Source organism: Hylobates moloch, unplaced genomic scaffold (genome assembly GCF_009828535.3).
Source record: "Hylobates moloch isolate HMO894 unplaced genomic scaffold, HMol_V3 SCAFFOLD_6, whole genome shotgun sequence".
Taxonomy (NCBI): domain Eukaryota; kingdom Metazoa; phylum Chordata; class Mammalia; order Primates; family Hylobatidae; genus Hylobates; species Hylobates moloch.
In genome coordinates, this window is record NW_026652281.1 from 11763824 (window position 1) to 11780227 (window position 16404).

Genomic DNA, 16404 nt, shown 5'->3' on the forward strand with positions numbered 1-16404 from the left:
AAACAAAAGGAATTTTCTAAATGGTCTCATCTTTGTCAAAGGACCCCTCATATTCTGCTTCTATAAGCTCATTCTGGGCACCAGGTAATGAGGAAGCAAAACGGGAATCCTCTAGAAAACTGCTATGGAAAAAAAAAGCAAAAGGTAAAATGAAAATTATGGAATCATCCTATTGCTCCTTAATATCAGCAGCTCACGTTGGGCTAAGACCAAGAAAAGCATGGCAAGGGCAGATGAAATTCATGTTTTAATGGAAATTAAATATACTTTCCACAGGATTCAGTGACATGCAATTTCTAGTGTTAAATGACATAGCTGCTCTAAAGTCATCAACAAAGCTGATGGCCAGAAATGTCATCAAGGATACAGAAATGAGACCTTGAAACGAATTGTTGGCTGCCTGTTTTCAAGTACCCAAACCACAGGAAGAGTCTGACTTCCAAGCTTAATTGTCTAAGGCAGTGGAACTCAGCGGGAAATTTAAAAATATATGAGGGCCTTCTTCTGGTTGTCATGATGATTGCTGGTGATGGTAGCAGGGATGGTAGATGTCTTGCAATGCAGATGATGTCTTGCTCAATGAAGACTGCCCCAATGGACACTCATGCAGATGAAAAGTCTGTGGATCCACTGAATTTCCAGGTGGGTAGTGCAACAACTATTCACATGTAGAATGAATGAAGGCACTTTCAGATTTTGTGCGATTTTTGGGGGGGTGACTGATATGGTTTGGCTGTGTCCCCACCCAAATCTCACCTTGAATTTTAATAACCCCCATGGGTCAAGGGCAGAGCCAGGTGGAGATAAGCGAATCACAGGGGCAGTTCCTCCCATACTGTTCTCGTAGTAGTAAGTCTCACGAGATCTGATGGTTTTATAAATGGGAATTCCCCTGCACATGCTCTCTTGCCTGATGTCATGTAAGACACCGCTTTGCTCCTCCTTCATCTTCTGCCATGATTGTGAGGCCTCTACAGCCATGTGGAACTGTGAGCCCATTAAACCTGCTTCCTTTATAAATTACCCAGTCTCGGGTATGTCTTTCTTAGCAGCATGAGAACAGACTAATATAGTCAGGCTTCACTCAAGGTTGGTGGTGCTGGAGTCTACAATACCACACACCAGGTAATGGTCTGCTTTTTTTTGAGAGTCCATTAAAGGTGATTAATCCATGGATACGTAAGTCCCATCCTTCCTGTAGCCCGGCCCAAGCATTTACATGTTGAAACACACACCATTTTGTTTCAGTTATTTTTTCTTAGATTACAGTAAAGCTATCGTATCGAATTGAAAATATATTTGTGCATGTAAGTTATGTTACTTGCTAACTCTGTTTCAACATAATAAGGTATTACAGAACAGATGTCACACAAAGGTGCTACTGAGTTGAGAATCCAATGATCCAAGGTATGGGACATGACTTGAAAACTCTACCTACATGGCACAGAAAACAGGGACAAGGATTTAGAGAGTATCTAAAAGGTATGGAATAAATATAGCACCCATTCCCTCTCTTATCTTTCGTCAACTGCTTCCGGAAACCCTTCTCGGCATATTTGTTTAGCCCAACCCAGTTCAGGGACTACTTCTTCCAGGAAGCTCTCCAAAATGAACTCTTCCACAGCTGGATATCGCAGTGATTTTTTGGGTGGAAGTCACGGAGAGAATGAAAGAAGCCATGCAAGGCAGATAAAACTACATGTCTCCATGGACATTAAGTATCCACTCTTCAGGACCCAGGCCATGACACCATTCCTGGTGTTCAGTGACATTACTGGCCTTCCAAGATTGGTGAAAAGGCTCACTATGTCATCTTTCTGTTCTATCTGTACATTGTTCCTCCGTCATCACCATACCAGACTGTAAGTCAGTTGATCACCTGATTCCAAATCTAGACCGTGAATTCTTGGAAAGTAGACTGTAAGACTCTTGAGTGTTGCTTACTACAGTGCCTGACACATAGTAAGGACTCAATACAGAATTACACGATTAAAGTTTGGTCATGGCTTTGGAATTCCAATCCAAGGACCAAGTCCTTAATAAAAAAAACAAAGGAACACAAATCCCATGATGAGAATTTCACAGTTTCCCTTGTTTCAAGTCTTGCTCTAAAGGTAAAATTTACCACTAGGTTCAACTCTTCTATGTTTTCCATTAATGTTTACATGTGGAACTTCCTCACGTTCACAGCTTTTGGGTTTTGCTTGTTTTTTTAGAGACAAGGTCTTGCTTTGTTGCCCATGCTAATCTCAACTTCTGAGCTCAAGGGATCCTCCTGCCTCAGCTTCCTGAGTAGCTGGTATTACAGGTATATACTATCATCATCCACAGTGATTTTCTACTGTTAAGAATAAGGTCCCTGCTTAGGTATTTAAGGATAACACAGAAGTACCTCATGACTAGAGAACACTAAGTAAATTAAATGTCTAAGAGGAGAAAGTCATTTCTTCTTGATCCCTAATCTAGAAGTCAAAAAAAAAAATCCCATGATGAGAAATTAGACAGAACCGGCCAGGCGCAGTGGCTCAAGCCTGTAATCCAGCACTTTGGGAGTCCAAGGCGGGCAGATCACAAAGTCAGGAGATCAAGACCATCCTGGCTAACATGGTGAAACACCGTCTCTACTAAAAGTACAAAAAATCAGCCGGACGTGGTGGCGGGCGCCTGTAGTCCCAGCTGCTCGGGAGGCTGAGGCAGGAGAGTGACATGAACCTGGGAGGCAGAGCTTGCAGTGAGGCGAGATCACGCCACTGCACTCTAGCCTGGGTGACAGAACAAGTCTCCGTCTCAAAAAAAAAAAAAGAAATTAGACAACCAGGAAGGACAGTTTCAAGATGGAGAAGTACCAGCTGCTACATATCAGGCACTCTCTCTGCAAACAGGTCTTTGCTATAAGGTTGACCCCTGATTTCCTTCCCCACTGCCTCCTGGGTAGATAGTCCACTTTTACAGTCTCATTAGCTAGCACTGACAGTCCTCCAGGAAGTGGCAAGGGTGGGCCAGCTTCTGATCTCTCTGAGCCAAAAAAAGGCTTCCTGAAAAACGACGATGTTCACCTCTCAGCTCCAGAGGTAGTAAAACAACTCTTCAGATGCTGCTGACTGTATTTTCAACTTGACAAAATGACGAAGCCAAACAATTATGTCTTAACAGAATTTTCCCTTACTAGTACATTAAAATATTGACATTTGCTCCGTGGACAGTAACACTTGCTTTGTAGGGCACCCACCACCCCCGAATCTTGTATTTCTATATATACTGTGGGGGTTTTGCTTTTTGGGTTTTTGTTTTTTCTGAGACAGGGTCTTGCTCTGTCACCCAGGCTGGAGTGCACTGGTGCAATCTCCACTCACTGCAATCTCCAGGTTCAAGCAATTCTCCTGCCTCAGCCTCCCAAATAGCTGAGATTATAGGCGTGCACCACCACACCTGGCTAATTTTTGTATTTTTAGTAGAGATGGGGTTTCGCCATGCTAGCCAGGCTGATCTCGAACTCTTGAGTGCTGGGATTACAGGCGTGAGCCACTGTGCCTGGCCTATACTGCATTTTTTTAAACTAATAATTTTTAATTTTTATTTTAGAGATGGAGTCTCACTCAGTCACCCAGGGTGGAATGCAGTGGCAGGATCAAAGCTTACTGCAACTTCAAACTCCTGGCCTCAAGCCATCCTCCCACCTCAGCCTCTTACTAGATGGGATTACAGGCATGTGCTACCAAGCCCAATTTTATTGAGGATTTTTTAAATTCCCGCCTAAAAGAATTAGGCTGGATTCTATCTACACAGAAGCTGAGAAACTACGTGTGTGTGTGTGTGTGTGTGAGATGGTGTGATGGTGTGATTTCGTGTGTGGTGTGGGGAAGGGCGATTTGGCACTCCATGCAGCTGCAGCCATTGAGGGTTGTTCAACCAGCACTCTGCTCTTTTCATTCTACTTTTTTTTTTTTTTTTTTTCCCCGAGACGGAGTTTCGCTCTGTCGCCCAGGCTGGAGTGCAGTGGCGCAATCTCGGCTCACTGCAAGCTCCGCCTCCCGGGTTCACACCATTCTCCTGCCTCAGCCTCTCCGAGTAGCTGGGACTACAGGCGCCTGCCACCACGCCCGGCTAATTTTTTGTATTTTTAGTAGAGACGGGGTTTCACCGTGGTCTCGATCTCCTGACCTCGTGATCCGCCCGCCTCGGCCTCCCAAAGTGCTGGGATTACAAGCGTGAGCCATCGCGCCCAGCCTCATTCTACTTTAATTGTTATCTGAAATTTTTTCACAGCAAGGAAGTCAACTTCTCAATTCACCAGGATGTATTTTAGGTATGCAGAAGCTCAATTCCATTGCTCAGATTCCAGATGAGTAACTAAAACACAGTGAAGACACAGGAAGACTAGTAAGTATTTTGCCTTGGGGCAGTCTAGTATAATATTTTCTGCAAACATAGGACTTTATTTTTTCCCCTAACAGGGGTTCTAGACTCCAAAGAAGAGATTCTGCCAATGTTGATGGAGGTAATTAGATATCAGCACTTGCATTTTACAGCATGGTTTAGTGCCCTGAGTTCTTGGGTAGTGAGCAAGTGTCTTCACATTCCGCCTCTGCACCAAGTCACCACGCTGGCTCATGGGAGCCAAAGGATGCAATACGAAGGTAATACACAAGCCAGCCTGGGGAAATTGCCATTTTGTTAAAACACCCTTAAATAACGTGCAAAGAGGCCGGGCATGGCGGCTCACGCCTGCAATCACAGCACTTTGGGAAGCCAAGGCGGGCACATCACAAGGTCAAGAGATCGAGACCATCCTGGCCAATGTGGTGAAACCCCCATCTCTACTAAAAACACAAAAATTAGCCGGGCATGGTGGCGGGTGCTTGTGGTCCCAGCTACTTGGCAGGCTGAGGCACTAGAATCGCTTAAACCTGGAAGTCTGAGGTTGTGGCGAGCCGAGATCACGCCACTGCACTGCAGCCTGGCGACAGAGCAAGACTCCATCTCAAATAATAATAATAATGTGCAAAGAATAATTGGAAAGCATAAAACCAGTGCCAGCCATCAGACAGGAGCGAGCCTGACAACACATTTCAGGAAGGCCTCCCTATAAACTAACATACGTCTAATCCAAGAGCCCAAGTCCCTTCCTTTCAAACTAATCTTCTAAATGATGCTAAGATTCACATCTCTGAAGTAGGCATGAATTACACTGTAGTTAAGGAAAGAACAAAGACGTCACACGAAATACCATTTGAGATACAGATTTACAAAGGAGAGTGAGCAGCTGACAATTCAACATAATCTCCCATTAAATACCAGCTCATTTAAACATATCCCGTGGTGCCCTCCACATCTGGTGGATGACTGGGGCTGGCAGATTTATTTCTGGAGCTCTCTCTGCTGCCTGCCCCCACAGTAGCCTCCCTCGCCCCCTAACAGGGCCACTCCACTTTCCTTCACAAACCTGGTGTGATTTGCAAAGATAAGGCTGTCCAGATTTTGTTACCACCTAATTACTAGATGTTTCATGTCTTTTAACACGGGGGAGGATTATTACTGGCATTTACCTTTCATTTCAGCCATCATAAATTTAAAATGGCAAAAGTAAATCTATCTGCAGTGTGTCACTTATACCATAAGCCCCTGTGTTTGGGAGTGATAAAGGGTTCAAGCTAACCCTTGGCTGGTCTCTCTCTTCCAAGTCCCAAGGGTTACATTTTATGGAAGTATGATTAAAAAAATAAGCTTCATTCTGGGTCACTAAAACATTTCAGGACTTAAGACGGAGAAGGAGGAGGAAAAAATAGGCCCCTTGCACATTATTTTTTTTTTCTAGCTACTCTGCTAAGAGTGTAAGCTCCCCCCACCAAACACACACCAAGCAAATGTGAAAGAGAAATCTCCCTAACACGTATTAAATCCAGCCTCACCCAGCAAGGCCTTTGTCTTTTCGGAGTATTTCTCTCTAGACAAATAGTTGTTTATCCAACTCTAGAAACAAACATGCTGAAAATACGATGAAATTTTGAAATGTCTTTTTCAGTCAATTGAATATTCTCCTAATGGCAATAGGAAAAAAGTACCATCTGATATTTTAATTGAAATTTTAACCAAAAGAGGCACGGCCAGATTTCTAATATGCTCTAACTACAGTACTTCCCTTTCCACAATTACACAGCTAATGTCTGCATCGAATTCCCTAATTTCTCATTATAAAACAATTGGATTTCATCTTGCAGGCTTTAATTGCATTGTTTCTCCTGCTAGAATAACTGCACATTCTTCTTGGTAAGATGTTGAAGTTGTTGAATTACCAATCAATAAAGGTCATGCCATTCAGATTTTATCCATTATTATTCTATCTCTAAGCAGAATCAATGAGAAGCTTGAAGTATAGTCGTAAAAACAATCTTCGTTGCTCTAGACAGTCCTTCTAAACAGTCCCCCACAATCACAGGCAAACAAAAAAAGACCTGGAAAAATTAAGTGAGCCAAGCTGAGTCCACCCACATGTCTCAAGTAGGACTAATGAAAATTATTTTCAGAATGAGAGCCTTGGGGGAATATTAGCTGGTATGAGAAAGGGGATAAGTAAACAAATATGCAATTCAAACCCACCGATGGGACTCTGACGAGACCACAATGACACGGGCAGGAGCTGAGCGGCACAAAACATCCTGGAGGAGCTGGACAAGGTAGAAGTGCCCCAGATGGTTCACTTGAAAGGTGGTCTCGAGGCCGTCTTTGGTGAGACTCCACGGTACAGCAAAAGTTGCTGCGTTGCACACAAGCACATGAAGAGGCCTGAAAAATAGAATATTCCACGTGATGCGGACATGAACACTACAACCAAGGATAATCCATGCTCCTTCAGCAATGAAAAATTCTTTCTCCGTCTTCTAGATTCCCGCCATTTGGAAATAGGATACCCTAGAATGTCACAAGGCTTTGAGTGGGCAACTGTCCTCCATTGCTGAGGATGGGAGGCTTATTAGGATACAGAACGTTCAGGGTGAAAACCAGGACAGCGGCAGGCAATCCGGGAAGAGTTGTCACCCTAGTTGGAACTCAGGTTCGACCACCTGATTAATTCTTTCTTAATTCATCCAAGTATCGCTTTGTCTGTAAATCCAAATAGCCCTTAAAATAGTTACGAGTAATAAAGGAGAAATTACGCTGTTAAAAAGGCTGACACAGGGCCGGGCGAGGGGGGTTCACGCCTGTAATCCCAGCACTTTGGGAGGCCAAGTCAGGTGGATCATTTGAGGTCAGCAGTTTGAAACCAGCTTGAACAACATGGTAAAACCCCATCTCTATCAAAATACAAAAAAAATTAGCCGGGTGTGGTAGTGTATGTCTGTAATCCCAGCTACTCAGGAGGCTGAGGCCAAAGAATTGCTTGAACCCGGGAGGCAGAGGTTGCAGTGAGCTGAGATCACGCCAGTGCACTCCAGCCTGACCAACAGTACAAGACTCTATCTCAAAAAAAAAAAAAAAAAAAAAAAAGGGAAAAAGAAAACAAAACAACTGACACAGGACCGAGCACTTGGTGGGTGCTAAACATAGCAAGAGGGTAAATGCTCTGTCTGAAGAGAATGGTACATGTTGTTTAAGGATACAGAATTTCTTGTAGAGATCAGAGTAAATGAACATTTTATAAAGAAGCCTAGAAATAGGTAAGTAGAAACTTGTCATAATATTCTCTCTTATTTTGTATATATTTTCTTTTTTTTTTTTTTTTTTTTTTGCAAGATCTTGCTCTGTCGTTCAGGCTGGAGTGCAGTGGTGTGGTCATAACACTGCAGTCTCAAATTCCCAGCCTCAAACGATCCGATCCTTCCACCTTAGCCTCCCGAGTAACTGGGATACAGGGACACACCACCATGCATGGCTATTTTATTTCTTTTTTTTTTTAATTTTGTAGAGACGCGCTCCCCCATGTTACCCAGGGTGGTCTTGAGTTCCTGGTCTCAACAATCCTCCTGCCTAGGCCTCACAAACAGAATAAAATTGTTAACAATAAAAGTAAGACTTTCATGTGAATTAAAAAGCTAAATTCTCAGAAAGTAATTGTATACTTGTGAAAAATCATAGTGTACCAATAACAATTGTACAACAAAATATATACAAGGCTATCCGCAGTGTTTGTGAAAAACTAAAGCAGTAAATTAGAAGTAAACTAAATATATCACTGAGGAATTATTACATTTAGAATATATCCATATGGTAGAACACTATGCAACCATTAAAATCATAAACAAATCTACTGACCTTATAAAACACTCTGTTATAAAATAAAATTTAATGTATTTTATGATCAGACACAGACACACACAGAAACAAAGAAAGAGACAGACAGAGTTAGAAAGGTTATAAAAGATATATAAAAATAACGGTGGGCGCGGTGGCTCACGCCTGTAATCTCAGCACCTTGGGAGGCTAAGGTGGGAAAATCACCAGGTCAGAGTTTGAGGCCAGCCTGACCAACATGGTGAAACCTTGTCTCTACTAAAAATACAAAAATTAGCCCAGCGTGGTGGCATGAAACTGTAATCTCAGCTACTCGGGAGGCTAAGGCGGGAGAATCACTTGAACCCAGGAGGCGGAGGTTGTAGTAAGCCGAGATCACGCCACTGCACTCCAGCCTGGGCAACAGAGACAGACTCCATCTTAAAATAATAAGAATTATATATATATGGCTGTGCACAGTGGCTCACCTCTGAAATTCCAGCACTTTGGGAGGCTGAGGCAGGATAATCGCTTGAGTTCAGTATTCAAAACCAGCCTGAGCAACACGGCAAGACCCCATCTCAACAACCACCACCAGAAAGCGAGCTAGGTGTGGTGGTGTGTGCCTGTAGTCGCAGCTACTTGGAAGGTTGAGATAGGAGGATTACTTGAGCCCACGAGTTCGAGGCTGCATTGAGCTATAATCATATCCCTGCATGCATCAGAGCAAGACTCTGTTTCCAAATCAAAAAAAAGAAAGACACTTTCCACATAGCAGCCTAAGAGTTACAAGGTTTTAAAAAACAAACATTGGCATGCAGTAAACGGAAATATAAAAATCTTTACAGAAATTAAAATATTCTGGTTTCTAAAAATGTAAAACAAAAGTGACAAATATACGCAATCATATAGAGGCCCCATATTTTTACCACATAAAGAGTTCTTACAAATCTATGAGACAAACACGTATCTTCGTAAGAGTCTAACAGAAACAATGACAGACATGAGAAATTTTATAAAGCTAGATTACAAATAACCAGTGCAATACTCAATACGTCCAACTACACTAGTAGTAAATATTAAAATATTTTCTACCAAATTACCATATTTATTCATACTATTATATTTGTATTATTTTGTATAAAGTTTGGTGGCAATATATACTCCTGCACCCTGGATATTAACTTGAAAACATGTATCATGAGAAGTGAAAGGTTCGGCCAGGCACGGCAGCTCACGCTTGTAATCCCAGCACTTTGGGAGGCCGAGGCGGGCGGATCACGAGGTCAGGAGATCGAGACCACGATGAAACCCCATCTCTACTAAAAAAAAAAATACAAAAAATTAGCCGGGCGTGGTGGCGGGCGCCTGTAGTCCCAGCTAGTCGGAGAGGCTGAGGCAGGAGAATGGCGTGAACCCGGGAGGCAGAGCTTGCAGTGAGCCAAGATTGTGCCACTGCACTCCGGGCTGGGCGACAGAGCGAGACTCCGTCTCAAAAAAAAAAAAGAATTGAAAGATTCAGATTATTTCACCAAGTAATCCTGTTTCCAAGCAGTAAACCATGTACGTAGCAGGGGCAGCAGAAATGGCGCGGTTAATACCACTAGGGAGAAGTGTTTTAGCATTGATAATATTTAGAACTGTCAGCACATGATCGTAAAAAGCAGATCAAGTTTTAGCCAGCTTTACTGTTTTTCCATTCTATACAAAATGCTTCCCCACTTTACCTGCACCTGGGGCAGACCATTCCCGTAGCTACCTCCCATCCTTTTGATATGCCACTGCCTTATAGTGAATTGAATGGTAGGAATCTGTCAGTTGAATGGTACCTCCCACCCCATTGCTTCCACACTAGGTTGAATGGTAGGGATCTGTGAATGTCACCTTATTTGGAAAAAGGGTCTTTGTAAGTGTGATTAACTCCCACATCTTTTTTTTTTTTTTTTTTTTTTTTGAGACGGAGTCTCGCTCTGTCGCCCAGGCTGGACTGCAGTGGCACAATCTCGGCTCACTGCAAGCTCCACCTCCCGGGTTCACGCCATTCTCCTGCCTCAGCCTCTCCGAGTAGCTGGGACTACAGGTGCCCGCCACCACGCCCAGCTAATTTTTTTGTATTTTTAGTAGAGACGGGGTTTCACCGTGGTCTCGATCTCCTGACCTCGTGATCCGCCCGCCTCGGCCTCCCAAAGTGCTGGGATTACAAGCGTGAGCCACCGCGCCCGGCAACTCCCACATCTTGAAATGAGATCCTCTCGGATTAAGGTGGGCCTTAAATCCAATGACAGGACTATCCTTACAAAAGAAAAGGGGAGAAGGAACACCCACAGAGAAGCAGATGGAAAGACAGAGATTAGAGTGACTTAGATAAAAGCCAAGAAATTCCAAAGACTGCTGGCAGTCATGAGAAGCTTCGAGAAAGGCATGGAACAGAGATGCTCCTTCGAGCCTCCAGAAGGAGCCCGCGCTGCAGACCACTTGATTTCACATGTTTGGTCTCTGAAACTGTAAGAGACTAAAATTCTGTTGTTTTGAGGCACTCAATCTGTGGTAAATTGTTGTAATACCTTTAGAAAACTAATATAGCTTCCAAGATTATTTCATAATATTCAAAATTCGTATACAAGTTTATGCCCAAGAATCCATAATGACACATCAACTAAAATTATAAAATTATATATGAACTAGAAGCAATCTAACATCCAACAACAGAGCAGTGGATAAATAATGATTAAGCCAGAGGTTCCCCAACTTTCTCAATTTAATTGAAAAGGCAGAAAATTAAATTTAATATGTGTGATTCATACCCCATACCCCACCAAAAGATTTCCAGATATACAGTCAAGATTACTTTTTTTCCTATTTCCTGTTTATGGTTTTTGGTATTTTCCAACTTTTCTACCATAAGCATAAACTAATTTATTAAAGAACTTTACTGAAATACAATGCACATACCATAAAATCTACCTATGTACACTGTACAACTGTTTTAGTATACTCAAATAATTGTACAACCATAACTACATTCTAATTTTATAGCACTTTTTTAACTCAAAAAAAAAAAAAAAAAAAAAAACCATTAGCAATCAATAGCCACCCACTACCCACCTACACTTTTATCCCCAAAACACCATCAGTGTACTTTCTGTCCTATAGATTCGCCTATTTCGGACATTTTATATACTAAATGGAACCATACAATACATAGTCTTTTGTGACTGGCTTCTGTCCCTTGGCATGATGTTTGCAGGGTTCATCCATGTTGTAGCATATATCAGTAATTCATTTCTTTTTAATGGGCAAATAATATTCCATTATATGAATATACCATGCTTTGTTTATTCACCCATGATGGATATTTGGATTGTTTCTATTTATTGGCTATTAGGAATATCACTACTATGTACATTCATTTGTAAGATGCTATGGAAATGCATGTTTTCATTTCTCTTGAGGATACATCTAGGACTGGGATTGCTGGATCATATGGTAACTCAATGTTTAACTTTTTGAAGAATGGCCAAACTGTTTCCCAGTGTGGCCATACAATTTTACATTTCCACCAGGACTGTATTTGAACTTTCATCTCTCCATGTCTTCGTAAGTATTTGTTATCTGACTTTTTTATTTTAGCCATCCTAGTAAGAAGTGGAATCTCATTGTGGCTTTCATTTGCATTTCCCTAATGACTAATGACGTTGAACATCTTTTATGTATTCACTGGCAATTCGTGTATCATATTTGGAGGAATATCTATTTAGATTTTATGCTCATTTTTTCACTGAGTTTTTATTATTGAATTGTAAAAGTTCTTTATTCTAGATACAAATCCCTTATTTGATATTTAATTTCTAAGTATTTCCCCCATTCTGTAGGTCATCTGTACACTTTCTTGATGGTATCATTTGCAGCACAAACACTTTTCATTCTGGATCATTCTGGATATTTTTCTTTTGTCACTTGTGCTGTCGGGGTTGTATCTAAGAAATCATTGTCTAAGCCAACATCACAAAAATATACTCCTATGTTTGCTTCTAAGAGTTGTATAGTTTTAGCTCTTACATTTAAGTCTCTGATCCCCCCCCCCCGTTTTTTTTTGCTACTTTTTCTGTGTAGTTTATGCAAGTGTGATCTAACCTCATGCTTTTGCATGGGGATACCAGTTGGTTCTAGCATCATTGTTGAAAAGACTATTTTGAATTGTCTTGGCATCCTTGCTGAAAATCAATTCAGAATATACATGGATTCATTTCTGGACTCTCAAGGCGATTTTATTATCTATAGATCTATTCTTATGCCGATACGACACTGTCTTTATTACTGAGGATTTATAGAAAGTTTTGAAACTGAGAAATGGAAGCCCTCCAATCCTCTTCTTTTTCAAGCTTGTTTTGGTTATTCAGGTTCCTTTGCATTCATATACAAAACGTAGGATCAGCTTTTCAATTTCTGCAAAAAAGTCAACTGAAATTTTAATAGAGATTGCACTAAATTTGTAGATAATTTGGAGAGTTTGGTCAGCTATACAATATTAAATCTTCTGATCCATGAACATGGGATGCCTTCATTGCTAGTATATAGAAATACAATTGACTTATGCATATTAAACTTTTATCCTACTTTTATCCTGGCTGAACTTGTTAAATATTTTTTAAGTACACTTCTAGGATTTTCTACAGATAAGGTGATTTCATTTGCAAATAAAGATAGGTTTACTTCCTTTCACCCTGGATCTTTTTTTTCATCTTTTCTTCTTTTTTGCTCAATTGATCTAGCTAGGATTTCTAGTACAATATTAAGGTGGTGAGAGTGAATATCCTTGTCTTATTTCTTGATCTTAAGGGAATGGTACTCCATCTTTGAGCATTAAGTATGATGTCATTTGTGGGTGTTTTGCAGATGCCCTTTATTGAGTTGAGAAAATGCCACTTTGTTCCAAGTTTACTAAAAGTTTTCATCACAAAATAGTGCTAGACCTTTTTACAACGTGTTTTTACGTATGTATTGACAGGATCTTTTATTCTACTATTATGGTATATTATATTGACTGATTTTTTAATATAAAACCAACCTTGAATTCTTTGGATAAATTTCACTTAGTCATAATGTACAATTCTTTGTATATGTGGCTGCATTTGGCTTGCTAGCATTTTGTACAAAATTGTTGCATCTCTATTCCTAAGTGAAAGTGATCTCAAGTTTCCTTTTCTTGTGGTATCTTTGTCTGGTTCTGTTGTCAGAGTAATAGTGGCTTCATAGAGTTGGCTGGAAAGTGTTTCCTCCTGTTTTTTTAAAATGAGTTTGTGGAAAATTGGTATTAATTTTTTTTTTTTTTTTTTTTTTTTTTTGAGACAGAGTCTCACTCTGTCACCTGCCCAGGCTGGAGTGCAGTGGCGCAATCTTGGCTCACTGCAAGCTCCGCCTCCTGGGTTCACGTCATTTTCCTGCCTCAGCCTCCCAAGTGGCTGGGCCTACAGGCGCCCGCCACCATGCCCCACTAATCTTGTTTTTGTATTTTTAGTAGAGACGGGGTTTCACCGCGTTAGCCAGGATGGTCTTGATCTCCTGACCTCGTGATCCACCCACCTCGGCCCCCCAAAGTGTTGGGATTACAGGCGTGAGCCACCGTTCCTGGCAGGTATTTATTCTTTAAGCGCTTGCTGGAAAGCATTGATTAATTTTTTAACTAGAAAAACGTATTTAATCACTGTTGTTGTTTGAAGTATTCATCCAAATCTTATTATCACTGGGTAATCTGGATCTCATTAAGGAATAATTCATTCTGTTGCCTCATCTGTTTTCCCACCCATCCCCTACCTAAAACCTGAAAAGTCATGGTGTGGTTGGGGTCAGCTGTATTTATTTGAGAACACCTGTTTTCCACATACGGTGCCCACTACAGTTGTCAATACACAGTCCCGCAATAGCCCAGCTACTCTCTGAAGACATAGGCACAAATGCTTTGAAGCACCAAGCCTACCTGTAACACTCATTAGACTCTGCTTCAAATCAAAGCAGAATCTACTGATTTGTAGCAGGGATAATTCATACATTGTAGTAACACAGGACCATTGCTAAAAACCTTGCGGGGAAGAGGGAAAGATGGGCAAAGTGAAGAGAGACTAACATTTGAGCTCCTTTCAGGTTGCATCTGAAATATTTCGCTCACTTTTCCAGGGCTGTTAATTGTTTCCTTTTTTGAGTACAAACTATGGGTTAGGCATTTTTTAAGAGCTTTTTAAGAACCGCAGGTGACATATATTATGATTGCCGTTTACAGACAGAAATGAACTATCAGAAATAGCTAACATAGTCCAGGTATGGTGGCTCAGGCCTGTAATCTCAGCACATTGGGAGGCCAAGACAGGAGCATCTTTTGGGCTCAGGGGTTCAAGACCAAACTGGACAACACAGCAAGACCTCATGTCTACAAAAAATTAAAAACTCACAACTAAAAAGAAAAAAAAAAAATTGCCAGTGGCAAGCACCTGCAGTCTTGGCTACTTGGGAAGCTGAGGTGGGAGGATCTCTTGAACCTTGGAGGTTGTGGCTGCAGTGAGCTGTAATCATCCCACTGCTCTCCAGCCTGGGTAACTGAGGAAGAGCAACATCCTGTCTCAAAAAGAAAAAATAGCTAATATAAAGAAGCAAACACACACACACACACATAAAAAGGGTCACCTAACTTCAAGGTTACTGCACAATACCTTCTGTCTTACATAAGCTCCCTGGAATGGACAGAGCCAAGTTCTTAGAGAAACTGGAGCTCAGCCATGTTACTTTCCTTACCTGACTCATGGCCAGTTAGTTCACCCCTGTGAACCTGTGTTCTCCCCTGTAAACTCAATATACTGCTCCCATGGTTGTGAGGAGTAAAGCCCCAGTATCTTGCTGGCCTGCCAGGTTAGGTAATTGTTATTTCCTTTGTCTATTTATCCTTCACTTTCATCCACAAGACAAAATTAAATTCCTCAGAGATAGTTTCTGCAGTGTTTACCTATCTTTAAGACAGGCCTGGTCACGGGGAATTTTAACTTCATACTTCTCAATAACAACAATGTCTATTCTAGTTACCTTTATCCTTGCCTGTACATTTTCTCAAGAAAATGCAAACCTCAGCAAACCAAGGAGCTTGCTACCAAAGACTTAGGCCTGCAGGCAAGAACCCACAGAGGACCTGGGCAAACGCTTTCCTGTCTCACCAAATTTTAATACCCTTCATTAATGTTAATTGCACAACACCAGAGGCAAAATATGTATCCTGTACCTAAAACTTGTCACCTCTATTAATTAAAAACAGGCTTATGGAATATGAAACTATAAAGTGCTTGACTTTGTTTTAATTGTAAAGACACTTAATTGCCTTGTACAAAAGGAAAAGAATTGCTTTTGCCTCACTTTAATGAGGTTTTTATTATTCAAATGGCACATTTTGCTCAGTTTTGACTAAAAGCCATTGCAATTCAAAAGGCTCTGAGATGATGAATATTTACAGACTATCAAAAGGAAAAGTTCAAACTATAAAGACAGAATGGAAACAAAAATACTATCCTTCCAAAAACTGATGTTACTCGTCAGCATTTTAAGGGGCTGATTCTTTTTCTTCTTCTTGGGTGGATTCTCATCTGTGAGAGGTGATGAAGGGCAGAAAAGGTTGTCCTCCTTGTTTACAGCCTGAGATTCCAATGGAGGGCAGCGTGCAGGGTGTCCATGACTCTCATTTACCCACAGATAAAGCCCCTCCACCTTTCTGATGAGTGGCCCCATGGCGTTCTCTGTGTCTGCTGACTGTGGGGACGGTATTTACAAACCAGAAACCCCTTCAACTAGAGCCAATGTATTCCTTCTGGGCCAGAGGACATCCCCTCAGTAGTTAAGGTGGTACTGGTTGGGGTGGGGGTTGTCATAAATGAGAGTGATAATGAGCCAAGATTCCTCATGACAGAGCCAGGCTTTCTGGCAAGAGTGGACTTAGGTGGGACTTCCTACTGCAAAGGGACCAGCTCCTTCCCTTTTTTAACACCTCAGGATCCCTACCACTGACTACCCCGTCTCTTTCTAGCATTTTCTATCTTTCTGAAACCCCATTTGTGAAATAACAACTGAGGAAATTAAATCGAACCTAACAGACTCCATCCTGTCCTTAGTCTCACAGGTTTGTCAGAAGCATTTAAACCAGAGCGACTCCATTTTGAATAG

General features: G+C 41.4%; 1 protein-coding gene across 6 annotated transcripts in view; it reads right to left on the reverse strand.

Annotated features, from left to right (window-relative positions):
* WWOX (WW domain containing oxidoreductase) overlaps positions 1–16404 on the reverse strand; it is an 804193-nt gene that overhangs the window by 459457 nt on the left and 328332 nt on the right. For all 6 annotated transcript variants that reach the window (XR_004248664.2, XM_032156363.2, XM_058440467.1 and 3 more), the window contains exon 7: positions 6598–6783. Coding sequence is in view for 5 of the 6 variants with exons in the window: in XM_032156363.2 (XP_032012254.1) it covers positions 6598–6783 (186 nt within the window). In the remaining variant the exon portion in view is untranslated. The remainder of the gene's footprint in view (positions 1–6597; positions 6784–16404) is intronic.